Raw genomic sequence first — 14,005 nt, forward strand, 5'->3', positions numbered from 1 at the left:
GATCACAGGCAGAAATCCGAGCGCCCAGGAATGGGGGTCGTTGGACCTTGAAGTATGCCAGCTGGCTCCATAGAAATGGCACCAACAGAAATATACAGGGTGCCCACACTGCTGTGTGATACTTAGGACAGCTGTGAAGAGAGCAGATCCTAAGAATTCTCATCACAAGGAGAATTTAAAAGTTTTTCTTCTTATTGTATCTAATGGGATGTTGAATTTCACTAAATCTGTTGTGGTAATTACTTCACAATATATGTAAATCAAAACATCATGCTGGACACCATATGCTTTTATGGTGATGAAAGTCAATTATTTTTCAAATAGATTAGGAAAGAAAAGAATGCCCATAGCATCAACAATTCACAGAAGCCAAAAACAGGACACCCTGAAATACTTCTCAACAGTAAAATGGATTAGGAGTGACGTATTCACACAGTGAAGTCCCATATGGTACTGAGAACAAACATACTACAAATGCACACAATTTGGGTGACTCTGAAAAATATAATCTTGAGCCAAAGAGCCAGTCCCAAAAAAATATCACACATGAGACACCTTTTATAAAGTTCAAGGTAGAGAAGAGGCTGGTATAGCCTGGGGGTGGAGAGGAGTGATGGACAAGGACTTGGGTGCTGGTCAGGTGCTATTTGTCCGCCAGAAAGGAGGTCACATGAGAATGTTCACTCAGTGACAATGCATCACTCCTACACTTAGGACTTGTGTGTTTTTACTGTATGCTTTTGACACACCTGATGGAGGTGCCAAGCAGGCTTTCAGGGAAGATGTCAAGTAGCCACCTGGATAATCAGGTCTGGAGCCCCAGGGGGAAGTCAGGGTTGGAGGTGCAATTTGGAAGTCTTCATCGTTGTAGACAGATGCCAAGGCCATGAGCCTGGATGAGATCTGAAGGTGAGAGGGTGAACAGAGAGAGGGTCTGAGGACTGAGGGGCAGGAGGCACTCAGACACTTAGTCTGATGAAAGATAGGAGCCACGATGGAGACCCAGGAGCAGCCAGAGAAGCAGGAAGGAAACCAGGAGAGTGTGGTGTCCACAAGCCAAGAGGTTTCAAGGAGGAGGGAGTGATCAACTGTGTCTAAGGCCACTGAGAGGTCAGGATGAAATTCCAGAACTAACCACTGAATTTAGCACCATGGAGGCCACGGGTGAATTTGCCAAGGGCAGCTCCGTGGGACAGTGGCATCTGGTCTGGAGGAGGGAGGACAGAACAGGAGGGCAGGGACATGTGGAACGCAGTTGCTCTTCCAAGGGTTTTGCTGGGCAGGTGAGCTGAGGAATAGGGCAGTAGGTGGAGGAGATCGTTGGGACAGGAATTTTTAGGTGCGAGTCATTACTGCATTTTGGGGGGTGGGGGGTGGGGACAGTGAGTATGGCCAGAGAGAGGAGACAATTGTTGCAGCCAGGTTGTTGCGTAGGTGGAAGGAGGAGAGGATTGCACTATATTTGGGGCTCCACCTGCCAAGTGAGGGCAAGAATTGAGCAACGTGATCAGCAGATAAGGCATTGCCTGAGGAAACAACTGTCCTGCTCTTCCTCCCCTTAGCTGAGTCCAGGATAGGTGAGTTCAAGATTTCTCCCAGGAAAGAGGTCCTTGAACTGGGCATCCACCCTCCACCTTCTGACAAGTGTTTATACAACCTCTGGCAGCAACACCAAACCACAGCAGAGCTCAGAGAAGCCTCCAGAGCCGGCAGAGGAGCCAGCATGGTGCAGTTCGTGCCCCTGTTCGTGCCCTGGGAGCGCAGGCTGCAGACCTTGGCCGTCCTGCAGTGGGTCTTCTGCTTGGTGTTCCTGCGTAAGGCGGGCTGGCGGGGGGACGGGAGACACAGGTCCTAAATGTGGCTTGCTGCTTCAGAAGCCCTGTCCGGGGGCCTCTGCAGGGCTGGGAGGGCGGTGGGTCCGTGGTGAGAAGCCCTCGCCTGCGGCTTTGGGCAGTGTGCTTAGGCTTCCTGGGCAGCGGTCTCCACCTCAGTCGTAGGACACAGACCTGTCCTGGGATGCCCAGTGCTGTGGGGAAGGAGTAGGTGATCATGGGAAGTTTCGGGCTCCTCAGACTGTTCAGACGGGGTGGAGTTCCTCCTTTTCAGAGAAGAGGAGACTGACTCTGGAGGGTGTGGGAAAAGGAGAACAGGGAAAGAACAGGCCGGGGAGAGAGGTGAAGGCTCAGAGGGGCCTGGGGAGTAAGCGGCACACCTGGGTCAGACTCTGGCAGGGCAGCTGGCCAGCTGTGGGACCCTGGTGGGCCCAGGCCTGAGCTCCCTGGGCCTGGATCTCACCATCCGCAGGTGGGAATAAGAACGTCGACCTTACAGGGCAGTTGTGAGGTGAAATGAAGAAATGTGCTTACTCTGGTCAGCACAGCCCTGGCCCGGCTCCGGTGGGGATCCCAGGGGAGGGGGTGATTAGGCCCCTCACCCAACCCCCACCTCACAGTGAACACATCCACTGTGAAACCAGGGAGGCCGCACATGCCCCAATTCTAGCTCTGCTGAAGGGAACATTTTTGAGGAGGGCCAAGGACTGAGGGTGGGGAAGGGAGAGTGACGGGGACAGTGTGTGATTCTTCATCTCCCCACCTGCCGGCACCAGTCTGAGCAGGTGCTGCTCCCCGAGGGTGGGTGTTAGCCTGTACACAGATGCCACCGTCCTGGTGTTAGCCTGTGGATGCACCTTGTACAGGCTGGTCTACAGACTTTTCACATAAATACACACAACCCCCTCCACACCACTCATACACACACACACACACAACCCCCACCACACCACACATACACACACACCACACATACACACACAAAACACACATGTACACCAGGTGCTCCTGTGGCTGGTGATTAGGTTCTTGTCTCCTCGCAGAAAGAATTCAGGGATGAGACACGGAGGTTAAGAAAGCGAAGTGGGGCCTTATTAAGGGACAGACAGTGCTCTCTCAAGGGGAGGGAGAGCAGGCTCGAGAGAGCAGGCTCAGATGAGCAGCTGACCTGAGTTTCTTTGGCAAATTGGTTACATAGGCTGTAAAACGAATGGGCAGAAAATTCATTGGAGGAAAGGGTTTGGGGACATATTTCCTGATTTTCACCCCAACTTCACGTTCCAGAAGGGAGGAGGGATTTTTGTGCCTATTTAGTCTGGATCAGAGTGTCACTGTGTCGGTGTCAGTGCATGATGGGTGCTTCTAATCCGCAAGGCTAATTTTATTGAAATGAGGGGATAATGAGCAATAGGTTACATTGGAGAATCTTGCCTTTTCTCACCTTTCTTTGTTGGCCTCCAGGCTACTTGTCATCCCAATATGTGTTATCAGCCCAGAGGTTCCTGCATTTGTCTGCCCAGGGTCCCCTGTTGTTTACATGATGTATGGTTTCCTGCATTTACCCCCCTGCCCCTCTTTTCTGCCCAATTCCTGCCTTTAGGCCTGTGTCCCCCTCTCTCTGCTCATATCTAGATATCTGCCTGCTCTAACACTCCCACAGAATTCCCCTAAAAATGACAGCTAAGCAAGTGATCCAAGACCCTGCCCCTAGCATCCCTTGATCTGTGTTTCTGTCCTAAGGATCCTTAAACATTTCAAACATCCCTGGTTTAACCCCATGACACAGAGGAGCGGAGAAGCTAATTGTCTTAAATGCCTAAGGCTGTAGGTCTGGGCCTCTCCCACTGCCAAAGGAAGAAAGGGAAGGAGGCAGAGTGGGGAGAGAGAGGGGAGGGTGTGGGGGAGGAGTGAGAGCATGGGGAGAGAGGGCTACCCCCAGGGGGAGCTGCAAGATGGCTGGCGCCTGGACAAAGGGCACCGAGGACCCAGAGCCCCGTGGGCTGTGGCCTGGTCATCCTCGGGGTTGAGGGACATCTTGCTCAGCTAGCCTTGGGTAAGATTTGCAAGCTTAAGTTTGTCTGACTGTCTGTGCTCAGCTTCAGTCCAGCCCTGGGAGCTTGGGAGTGTCAGGAGCCACACAAAGAAGTCAAGTATCCCTGGGCCTGGAGCCGGAGGGTGGGTCGCTGAGAAAAGGGAGCTGGGCCCTCTGGTGCCAGGAGAAGGAGCTTTTACCTTGTCCCTTATCCTGAGGGAAGGGGGAGTCCCAGGAGGTGCTAAGGTAGGGGAGTGACAAGGTCCAGTCGGTGTGGTACCCGACAGTCTGGCCGCAATAGGGTGATGCACTGTGTTCAGGGCTTAGAGGGTAGGCCGATGGCAGGGAGCAGTCACAACCTACATCAGGGCCCCAAATTATTCTTTGGGGCAAATCCAGCCCACTAATTGTTTTTGTATTTGTACAACCCACGAGCCAGGAATGGTTTTTACATTTTAAATGATCATGTGTCTATGTAATACCCTCCTAGTTGCCTTTTTAGCCAAAGTCTGAAATATTTAAAATTAGGCTATTTAAGAAAAGATTACTACCCTGGTCTAGAGAGTCTGGCAGTGGGTGGAAAGAAGGGTCCCCTTTCCAAAGATACTTATGAGTTGGGTCCACAGGGCAGGATTAAAGGCTGGCAGGCGAGTAAGGACTTCCAGTGGGGGAGTAAACACTGCTCATTTAGGGAACAGCTGGCTCACGCTGGAAGTAGAGGAGGCATTTTGGGGATGGGCAAAGAAGTCGTCAGAGAAGTCACCTAGGACCTGTCACCAAGGACTCAGGGCCCAGAACCAAATACTAGCCAAAAGTTTATTTGTTTACTCTGTTCCTTTCCTCTCGTCTGTAACTCACACCTCACACAGGAAGGTAAAATCCATCAGGTAGTTGGTGTTGTTCTCAGCTGTGTCTCCAGCTCTTAGAAGAGTTAGAATGGATACATCTTTCTTGAATGATTGAAGGTTAGGAGCAGGATGGAACCAAAATTGTAGAATTGAATACCTAATCCATTCTACTAGCTTGCTGTGTGACCTTAGCCAATTTGCATACCCTCCCTGAGTCTCTGCAAAGTGAGGTTTTACATTTTTTCTTCTTGGTGTTATGAAATGAAAGAAGGTGTCTCCTTTCCTAAATGGTTGAAAATACTCTCAGTTTGGGGTTTGCCTGCTGACAGGAGTTAAACGGTGAGCCAGGGAGAGGATAATGGGGTGGAGGGAGGATTTTTTGGTCAAGTGGAAGTTACCTGGGTGTGGGTTTTTATCTTAATCTGTTTTTCTGACTACAAAACTCATACACGCTATTATTGAATGTAACACATTCGAACAAAATGTGTATAGTAAAAGTAATCGACTTCCCCAAATCTTACCCTCCAGGTAGCCAACATTAACAATGTGATTTTATTCTCTACGGCTGGTTTTCTGAAAGTTGGAGTGACCTACACAGACTTTTGATTTTGTACAAGGGCAGAGATTTTCCTGGGGTTCTATTTTTCTTTTTCACTTTAAAATTTTATAGTTAAAAAAATAATAAAAGTCAAGATCCTGTCCATTGCTTCCCCGCTGGCATCCTGTTTCCTTCCTCCAGATTTGTGGGAGGAGTCAGCTCCACCGGGGCAGGAATTTCTGTCTGTTGTTCACAGCTGCCCCACCAGCACTGGGCACATCACAGTGAACATCTGTGAGCCCCAACCTACTTCGCCTGCCTTTTGAATTTTACTACTGTTCAGACGGAGTCGAAGTCCCCTCCTCCTGGAAGCCTGCCAGAAGTGACAAGCTAGTTTACCCTACTCTCAAATGGAACACAAGTGGAAACTGACCCTTTGAAAGATTTTGAGTGCATGGTGTGGAATAGAGTGAATGGGATGGGGAGGGAGCAATATTCTCTGAGAATGAGGCTCCATTGGCATCAGATTAGGTTCAGCCCCAAAGACCCCTGACCCTGAGCTGAAGCTGGGATTAGCCTGTAATGGGAACTCAGATTCGTAGATCAGAAGGGAATTCCTCACTGGGGCCTGGTCCTAGCCCTGCTGCACCCCTGACCCACGGGCCAGGCAGCGGTTGGCCTCCTCCTCCTCCCTCCTTCAGCAGGAAAGAGCATGGCAGGCAGAGGAATAGACTGGGCAAAAGCTAAGAGATTAAAGGAACTCCGTGTTTCATAAGAAGCAGCTCCTGTGGCCGGGGTGCAGGGTACGTGGAGGCCAGAGAGGCTGGAGCAGGAGGGGATATGGGCCAGCCATGGGGAGCCTAAAAGCCAGGCTGAGCTGCTTGGGCTGTGCCTCAACGTTATGAGAAAGCCATGAGAGACTTTAATTAGAGGGGAGATAGGACCAGATTTATCTTTGAAAGAAGGGCAGAGAGTGGACAGAAAGAGGGCTGGGCAGAAAGAATGTCTCTGTCTTCTGAGGTCCCAAAGGATGGAAACTAGAAGCAGTTCATCCAGTGACTTCCCCACCAGGCATTTACTGAGCACCTGGTGAGTGCAGACTGCTTTACTGGACAGAGAGGGAGGCGGAGGGGGAAGAGCAGAGTGAATGAGGCAGCCTGGTACAGTGGGGAAAAGGGGCCTCAAACCCATGCTCCCAGTGTGACACTGGGTGGACCACATTCCCTCCTTCTTGAAGGCACAGGTGGTGAATCTCTTCCTCCTGGAGGCGGGGCTGGACAGGACGGTGCTGCTGGTGCCAGGCAGAGGGGGAGGCCTTCTTCTTTCACACCTCTGACCACTCACAGTTCCTGCTTCCCTCCCCAGCCAGTGTCTGCACTGTGGTCTTCATAGGCCTCCTGTTCACAAGATTCTGGTTCTTCAGTGTCCTATACGCAGCCTGGTGGTCCCTGGACCGAGACAAGCCATGGCAGGGGGGCAGGCGCATCGAGGCCTTAAGACGCTGGGTCGTGTGGAAGTACATGAAGGACTATTTCCCCATCTCAGTGAGTAATGGGGCTGGCTGAGGGTGGCCAGGACTATAGTGCCCCATGGGGAAGTGCCAGCATGTGTGCAGTAAGCAGAGTACTGGGCTGGGAGGCAGGAACCAGGCTTCCACCATTATGTAGCCTGGGGACAAGTCCAGCTTGTCTGGTCATGATTTCCCATCTGCAATATGTGGGGCCAATACAATGGTTGATGAATGATCCAGGATTTGAAGGAGCTGAGGGCTGTAGAGTGTGGCACACATGTGTATCTTACAGGTGTAAACCACTCAGCAGCCGTGCTCGGGGGTGCAGGTATTAAAGTCATTCCTTAGAGAACATCTAGCCCCACACTTCATCAAATAAGACTATCACCCAGCAAAGTTTTTAAGTTTGTGCATAACTTTGGGTAAAGAAGCAAGACGGAGAGCCTTGAACTGGTTCTCAGGATCTATCTTATCCCAGAATATGATATGTATGCTGTGTCCTTGGACAAAGCCTTGCCCAATTTGATCCTCATTTTCCATGTGTATCCAGTAAGCATACTGCTGCCTCCTACTTTGAGTGCCTCTTAATCTCTGACTCTCTGACTCAGGGGACCCCAGGACCTCCTGGACTGCAAGATCAGTCATGATTAAAGTAGACTCCTTGATTTGAGTGAACTGAGCCTCCTGCTCCTTTCTTGTATCACAGAAAGATTAAATCCTGGGATGTAAGCCCCTGGGCAGGGATGGTTTATTGTCCAGATAGGATTGGAAAAGCACTGGGACACAGAGAGTTGCCAGACAGGGTTAGGTGGCCCTCCTCAGGAAACAGGAGAGAAGACCTGTATAGAATGTGACCCATGGTGCTAGTGAATTAGGTTGCAATACCAGGTCTGCAACATAGCAGCTGTGTGAACTTGGGTAAGTTACAGTCTCCCTGAGCCTTGATTTCCTCTTAAGTAAAGTGGAGAGGATGCGACATACATCACTGGATTGTGCGGATTCCTTGAGACATCGGGTCATCCTGGAGCCTCTAAAGGACAGCATCTGGCTGTATTTGTACCTGGAGCTGCTGCCAGTTTCAAATCTGGCAGAAAAATGATGCTGAGCAGCTTTATGCTTGACTATTCACTACTCTCCTGCCCTTTCTCCAGCCAGGTACCTCTCAAGGAGGGTTTTTCAATCCAGGCACTATTGAACTTGATTTGTAGAAATTCCACGTGAACAGTGTTTATGATTGTGGCCCACTGTAGTCCTGTGGCATACCGCCTCCAGAGGGTGGGCAGTACTACTAGCCGGCCAGCAGAGGGGGGCATGATGTGCACGTTGACTTGCTTGTCCTGAGTTGGAAGCCTGCATAGGTGAAGCTGTGGTCTGCAGATTCTGGACCTACCACCCTCCAGGAGACCCTCCAACTCTTCCACACACTTTACAGGGCAGGCCCTGCAGGGATCTTGGGGTGGCCAGGAGGTATGGAGCCCCTAGTAGGGAGTCTCTGCTCTGTTGGAGCTCCCCAACACTCATAAGCCTCTGCACTCCCTGTCAAATGCATGTAAAACCTTGATCCTCCAACAATTCTTACTGTAATTTTGTGAACTATCATCTAGTGATGAATTTCAGGCAAAATTAGGAAACTGTCTGGGCCTTGGAGATTTCTAAGCCCACCCTATAGGTTTCCTAAAGAACTAGTGATGGAGAATCGGTCAGTGTTTCCCCCAGGAGGTACTGTCTCCACCTCATGCTAAAAACCAGTCAAGGGACTGAGTTTCTCCTGTGAAGATCTTAACGTCCCGGGGCCACACTGTCTCCCCAGGCCCAGGGCGGAGGAGGGGTGAAGTGCTGTGTCCAGGCTGTGACCTGGTGTCAGGAAATGCTGCAGGCACTGGGCAGTGCAGGACACCTCCCTGACCCTCCCGACCCCCCACAGATATCACTAGAGACTTCGTGCCCCTCTCCCAGCCCCCACCTCCCAGCACACTGGGGTATTTTAAACTGAGTAACAGGGACTCAGGGGCCAGCCTCGCACCCAGGACAGAACTCCAGCTGACACAGCCCTCGGACAGATGCTCACTTCCTCCTGCCGTGGCTCCTTCATTATGGGAGGGTCTGCCTGTGACAGATCTTCCTGCACATGGGGCAGGGCGGGTCTCCCGTCACCTCCCAGGAGTCCTACCTCTGCCTTGGGCAGGGCTTCCTCCTATCGACCTCATCCCTTCACAGGTCGTTCTTTCCCTCCTTCATTCCCTGGTCCTTCCAGAGCATCTCCTCTGTTCCAGGCCTGCATTGGGACCAGGGATGCCTCAGACAGGTGACCTCTACTCCCAAGATCCTCAGATGATGGCCTGATATCATTCGGGGACAGGGACACATAGAAGAGGGCAGCACAGAAAGTCAACTGTGAGGCCAGGGAGGGCACAAGGTCCAGCCCAGATTCACCAGGTTGTTGTCCCTGCAGCTGGTCAAGACCGCCGAGCTGGACCCCTCCCGGAACTACCTTGCTGGCTTCCACCCCCATGGGGTTCTGTCCATCGGATCCTTTACAAATCTGTGCACTGAGAGCACCGGCTTCACATCGCTGTTCCCCAGCATCTACCCTCATCTGACAACAATGAACATGTTTTTCCGAGTCCCCTTCTTCAGGGATACCATCATGACAGTGGGTAAGTCTTCACACCCCTGGGTAGCCAGGAAGATGAGGGCTGGAGGCACAGAAGAAGGATTTTAGGGAGGGCTGCCAACAGTTCTGTACTGTGTCCAAGAGTATGTGTATATAGAAGGAGGCTAGACCCAAGGAAGGACTTCCCACAGCTCTATGCCAGCAATGAGCTGGGCTAGGGCTTGGATAGAGGGAGAGGAATCAGTCCCAGCCTCAAAGAACTCCCAGCTGAGAAGGGAGGTGGGGACCAGGACACACCTTGTCCCACAGACCCTGCCCCCTCACCCCATACCTGACCACTTTCCTCTCTCCCCAGGGCTGATCTCATCAGACAAGGAGAGCTGTTCTCACATTCTGAGCAGGAACGGAGGTGGCAACCTGCTGGGTATCACTGTAGGAGGCACCAAAGAGACACTGAATGCCAGGCCCGGATCCAGCAGGCTGGTGCTTCGCAACCGCAAGGGCTTCATCAGACTCGCCCTGATGCACGGGTATCGGGCTCTCTGTGGACCTGGAGAGTGACAAGGGTTGTATTTTGGTGGGAAGGCAGCAGACATTAATGCAGAGTGTATTTTGGGAGGAGATTATCAATTTGTTTACAGTGAAGATTCTATATGATGAAGGATGTACTGTCTCATGCCTAAATACCCTAAGAAGATACCAGAAGAGAGACTAGGTGATCAAACAACTAGGTGTGAGCGCTCATATGGCCCAGAGCTGGCATTAGATCTGAGACCTACTGGATCTGGGAGAGTGGACTTTGGGGTGAAGCTTAGAGTTGTTCCTCTACCTTAATGTACTTTTAAAGACTAGAAGTTAGCTGGAGTAGATTTTTCTAGAAAATTTCCAGAGGTTTTATATCTGGGAGGACCCTCTGAAGCATTCTGGTCTTCCTGTCATGGTACAAATGGGAGGTGGCGGCCCTGAGAAGAGCCAGGACCTGCCCACAGTCACAAAGGGAGGCCATGGCAGGCTTGGGAGACACGCGGGGCCTCCCACTTCCAGCCCAGGGCTCTGTCCTCTGCTGCAATCCCTGGTCACTGGTCCCTGCAGGAAGCTAGGTGACCAGCTTGCACCTCCTGGCAATTCCCACATGCCCTCTCCTGTCTCCCTCCAGGGCATCTCTGGTACCGATCTTCTCCTTTGGGGACAATGACCTATTTGACCAGTATGAGAACTCTTCTGGCTTCTGGTGGCAATGGTTCAATGACAAACTATACAAGATGACTGGTATCAACATCCCGCTCTTCCATGGCCGTGGTGTCTTCCAGTACAGCTTTGGTCTTCTGCCCTACCGCCGGCCCATCACCACTGTGGGTGAGCCAAGACCCGGGCCGGAGCGGGTAGGCTACAGGGCAAGGGGCCCGGGCTGTGTGCTGCAAGGGGCTTTGGACGTGGGCCAGGCACATCCTTGCCCTCGTGGAGCTCACATCTACACTGGGAAACAGACACACAGGCAGAGGACCCGGATGTAAGGCATCTGGGATGGGAACTGTTTACAGACGCACAAAGGACAAGTCACTACTGATGACTGAGCACCTGCTGTGTACCAGGCACTGCACTGGCTCCCTTACACGTAGCAACTCAGTTATCCCAACAACCACAGAGACGGGGCCTATCGTCCCCATTTCATGGATGGTAAACTGAGACTCAGAAAAGTTAAATAACTCCCAAAGGATCACACTACCCGAGAGTAACAGAGGTGAGGTTTAAATCAGGATCTGTGTGACTTTTTATTATGCCACAGAAGGAGGGTTTAATTCTGACCCAGAGGAGCTAATAAGGCTTATCGGAGAAGGCAGATACAAGGGAAGGGCATTTTAGGTCTGTTAGAATTGTGTGTAAAGTAGCACCGACAGGCCTTCAATTAGAGCCTGAGGGATTTTCCTGTGACTAATGAGCAGGGACTTCATGCGTGGACGGGGCACCATGTACAGCAGCTGTTTGGGCATCTCCTTTGCTTTCTTCCTGGATTCCAACTAGGTTCCTCTGGCAAAGCTTGCAGGGTTGGGTCTGTTCATCTCCAACCACCCAGTCCATACTTGGTTGAGTACTGACTTGGTCAGCCCCCTACACCAGAACTTTCCCTGGGTTGTGTGGCAGTGTTTTCATGAATGTTCACACTGCTGCTGCCTCCAGAGCCATTGCCAAGAGCAGAAGGCAGGGCAGCTGAGCCCGGGACACCCAGAGGAGGGAGGAAGATAGGGGGCCCTGCGGGTGAGCATGGAGGGGGAGGCGGGGAGAAGAGCTGCTTGGGCTGTGGGCCCGCCTCCTCCCAGAGATCCAGGCACCTCTAATCACGGCATCTGAGCGCCCAGAACCCGAGGTCCTGGAGGTTGAGGGCACATCTCCAGGGTTTAAAACCTGGCACTGATTCTTCCTGGCTGCGTGACCGTGAACTAGTTACTTAACCTACCTGAGCCTTATTGCCTCCCCTACAGACGGGAATAGTAGCAGGTTCTGTCCCCACAGGATTGTTAGGAGGACTGAAAGCGTTAGTCGTGTAAAGTACCTAGCATGTTCCCTGACAGGAGGCAATGCCAGCTGGGGGTGTTATTATTTCACAATCTTGCAGTTGTCCTAACATCTTAGGTGCATCACCAAAAACTGAATTGAAAGGGAGGCAGTAAGGGTACTGTCCTATAGGTATGGCCACAGGGTGCACACCTGCCCCAAGGGCTCCAGGACTCCGGTGGTTCCCGCTCTGGGCCACCACCCACCTCGTGTCTTGCAGTGGGGACGCCCATCGAGGTGCAGAAGACACCGCACCCCTCGCAGGAGGAGGTGGACAGGCTGCACCAGCGCTACCTCCAGGAGCTGAGCAACCTCTTCGAAGCCCACAAGCTCAAGTACAACGTCCCCATCGACCAACACTTGGAGTTCTGCTGAGCGCCTCCCCACAGGGGGGCCGCCCTGAGGGGCAGAGCTGGCACTAGGGAGCAGAGAGGGAGGGGCTGTGATCCCAGAAGGCTTCCTGGTGGTGTATGTCGAACCCATCTCCAGAGCCTTCACTGACTCCTGCAATTCCAACGCACGCCAGACCCCGAGTCACAGCTGAGAACGTGGCGGAGGAGACCTGACTCTGACATCAGTGATGTGCCCTCGTGCTGTGACTCCTCTGCAAGGGGCCCTCTCCTTGGTCTGTGCATCTAGAGACGGGAGAGCTGCTGGGGTCTCTGTGCTTCTGGTCCTGTCACTCGATGAGCAGGACAAAGAGCAGCAATCGATTAGCAGGTTTTTCTTCCTCTGCCTTGATGACAGAACAAAAGAAGCCACCAGCTCCAGCTTTCTCCTACCAGCTCCCTCACCCTGTATTCTGCCCGTCCCAGCTCCCCCTCCCTGAGCCGGAGAGGAGGGTGTGCTCATGAAGCTCCCGCACTCCCCTGGGTGACTTTGAGTTTCTGAGTCCTCTGAGCCCTGGGACCGGCCGCCAGAGGTGCCTGGAAGGTGGGTAAAAAGAACTGTGCTGTGTCTGTGGCTGAATGATGTGGACAGACCTCTTCGCCCTCCCTCTGAGCGTCAGTTTCCCCGACTGACTAAGATGACCTGAGTCTCAGTTTTGATGTCACACAGGGGAGAGCTCCATGTGGCAGATCCTCCTTGTCCTTTGTTACTTCAAGTCCTGACCTTGTACAGAAAGGGGCCTCCATAAATGTCAGTTCAACAAATGAAAGGATTCAATTTCAGTTTCCTATGGGGAGGCCTCACCTTTGATCCCCAGCCTACTCTGTGGTTCTATCTCCCCTTCCCAGATGGTGGGTCAGATGGACAGAGAATGGCATGTTGCCTCTTCCTGAATGGTCAGCTCAAACTTACCACCTCTGCCCTGTCCTGTGGGAGGGAAGGGGGATGTTATATAAAGACACAGGGCAGATCAGCACAGAGAACAAAGACCACACATGAGGAGTGAATGTTTGCATGTGTCTACAAGGAGGGTAGACGGGGACCTGACCCCGATGAGAAGAATTCTGGTTTCCTAGTTCTGGGACATGTGTCAGTAGTGAGGGGACAGGATGGCAGAGAACGACCAGTACTGTGAATCCCCACACTTAGAGCAGGAAAGCAAGTTCTTTTCCTTCCACAAGCTAATCACACCAATCACTACAAACAGGAAAAATTTTTAAAATGTAAATTTGGGTTCAAGCCATAGCCCACCCCATTTCAGTGACCCTGGGCAAGTCACATCACCTCCAAACCTGAGTTTTGTCATTGGAGAACTAAGGATCACAATATCCAGTTCGGATTTTGTGAGTGGAATAGATAATATCATAAGACAACCAGCCAGTCTGCATCCTGTCTGGAATGATGGGGAGTACATGTAAATTACGTGTCAGGTCATAAATGTGCCCAGTGCCTCATAAAGTCTTGTTATCCTTTGAGACCGTGTGCTCTAGGGTCACAAGAGAGATAGAAGTAAAGAGCAGTGAGGTTCACAGGATGGAGTGATGGTTTCCACCAGGGGTAGAAGGAGGACGTGACAGGCAGGCAGTCCCTGAAGGAAGGGCAAGATTTGCCGAGGAGAGAAGTACCCGCCCATTGCAGTGTTCTATTACTGGGTGATGAACCGCTGCAAACCTTAGTGGCTGAAGACA

The 14,005-nt window shown here is 51.9% G+C and overlaps 1 protein-coding gene across 2 annotated transcripts; it reads left to right on the forward strand.

Moving 5' to 3' along the window:
• Positions 1-1,503: 1,503 nt before the first annotated feature.
• LOC105083354 (2-acylglycerol O-acyltransferase 2-like) lies at positions 1,504-13,086 on the forward strand. Of its 2 annotated transcripts, XM_074372668.1 has the most exons (7): positions 1,504-1,577; positions 1,667-1,814; positions 6,616-6,794; positions 9,213-9,417; positions 9,730-9,904; positions 10,531-10,730; positions 12,148-13,086. In XM_074372668.1, the coding sequence occupies exons 2-7, from the start codon at positions 1,724-1,726 to the stop codon at positions 12,300-12,302; spliced, it is 1,005 nt and encodes a 334-aa protein (XP_074228769.1). In that variant the 5' UTR covers positions 1,504-1,577; positions 1,667-1,723; the 3' UTR covers positions 12,303-13,086. The 2 variants fall into 2 exon arrangements, with proteins under 2 accessions (XP_074228769.1, XP_074228770.1); XM_074372669.1 differs by having other exon boundaries at positions 1,539-1,814; positions 10,531-10,756.
• The last annotated feature ends 919 nt before the right edge of the window (positions 13,087-14,005 follow it).

Source organism: Camelus bactrianus, chromosome 10 (assembly GCF_048773025.1).
Source record: "Camelus bactrianus isolate YW-2024 breed Bactrian camel chromosome 10, ASM4877302v1, whole genome shotgun sequence".
NCBI lineage: Eukaryota > Metazoa > Chordata > Mammalia > Artiodactyla > Camelidae > Camelus > Camelus bactrianus.

Coding starts and splice junctions, on each gene's coding strand:
- LOC105083354 (XM_074372668.1), top strand. CDS start 1,724: ATGGTGCAGTTCGTGCCCCTGTTCGTGCCCTGGGAGCGCAGGCTGCAG. Junction 9,905..10,530: donor AGACTCGCCCTGATGCACGG/GTATCGGGCTCT, acceptor GTCTCCCTCCAG/GGCATCTCTGGTACCGATCT. Junction 10,731..12,147: donor CCGGCCCATCACCACTGTGG/GTGAGCCAAGAC, acceptor CGTGTCTTGCAG/TGGGGACGCCCATCGAGGTG.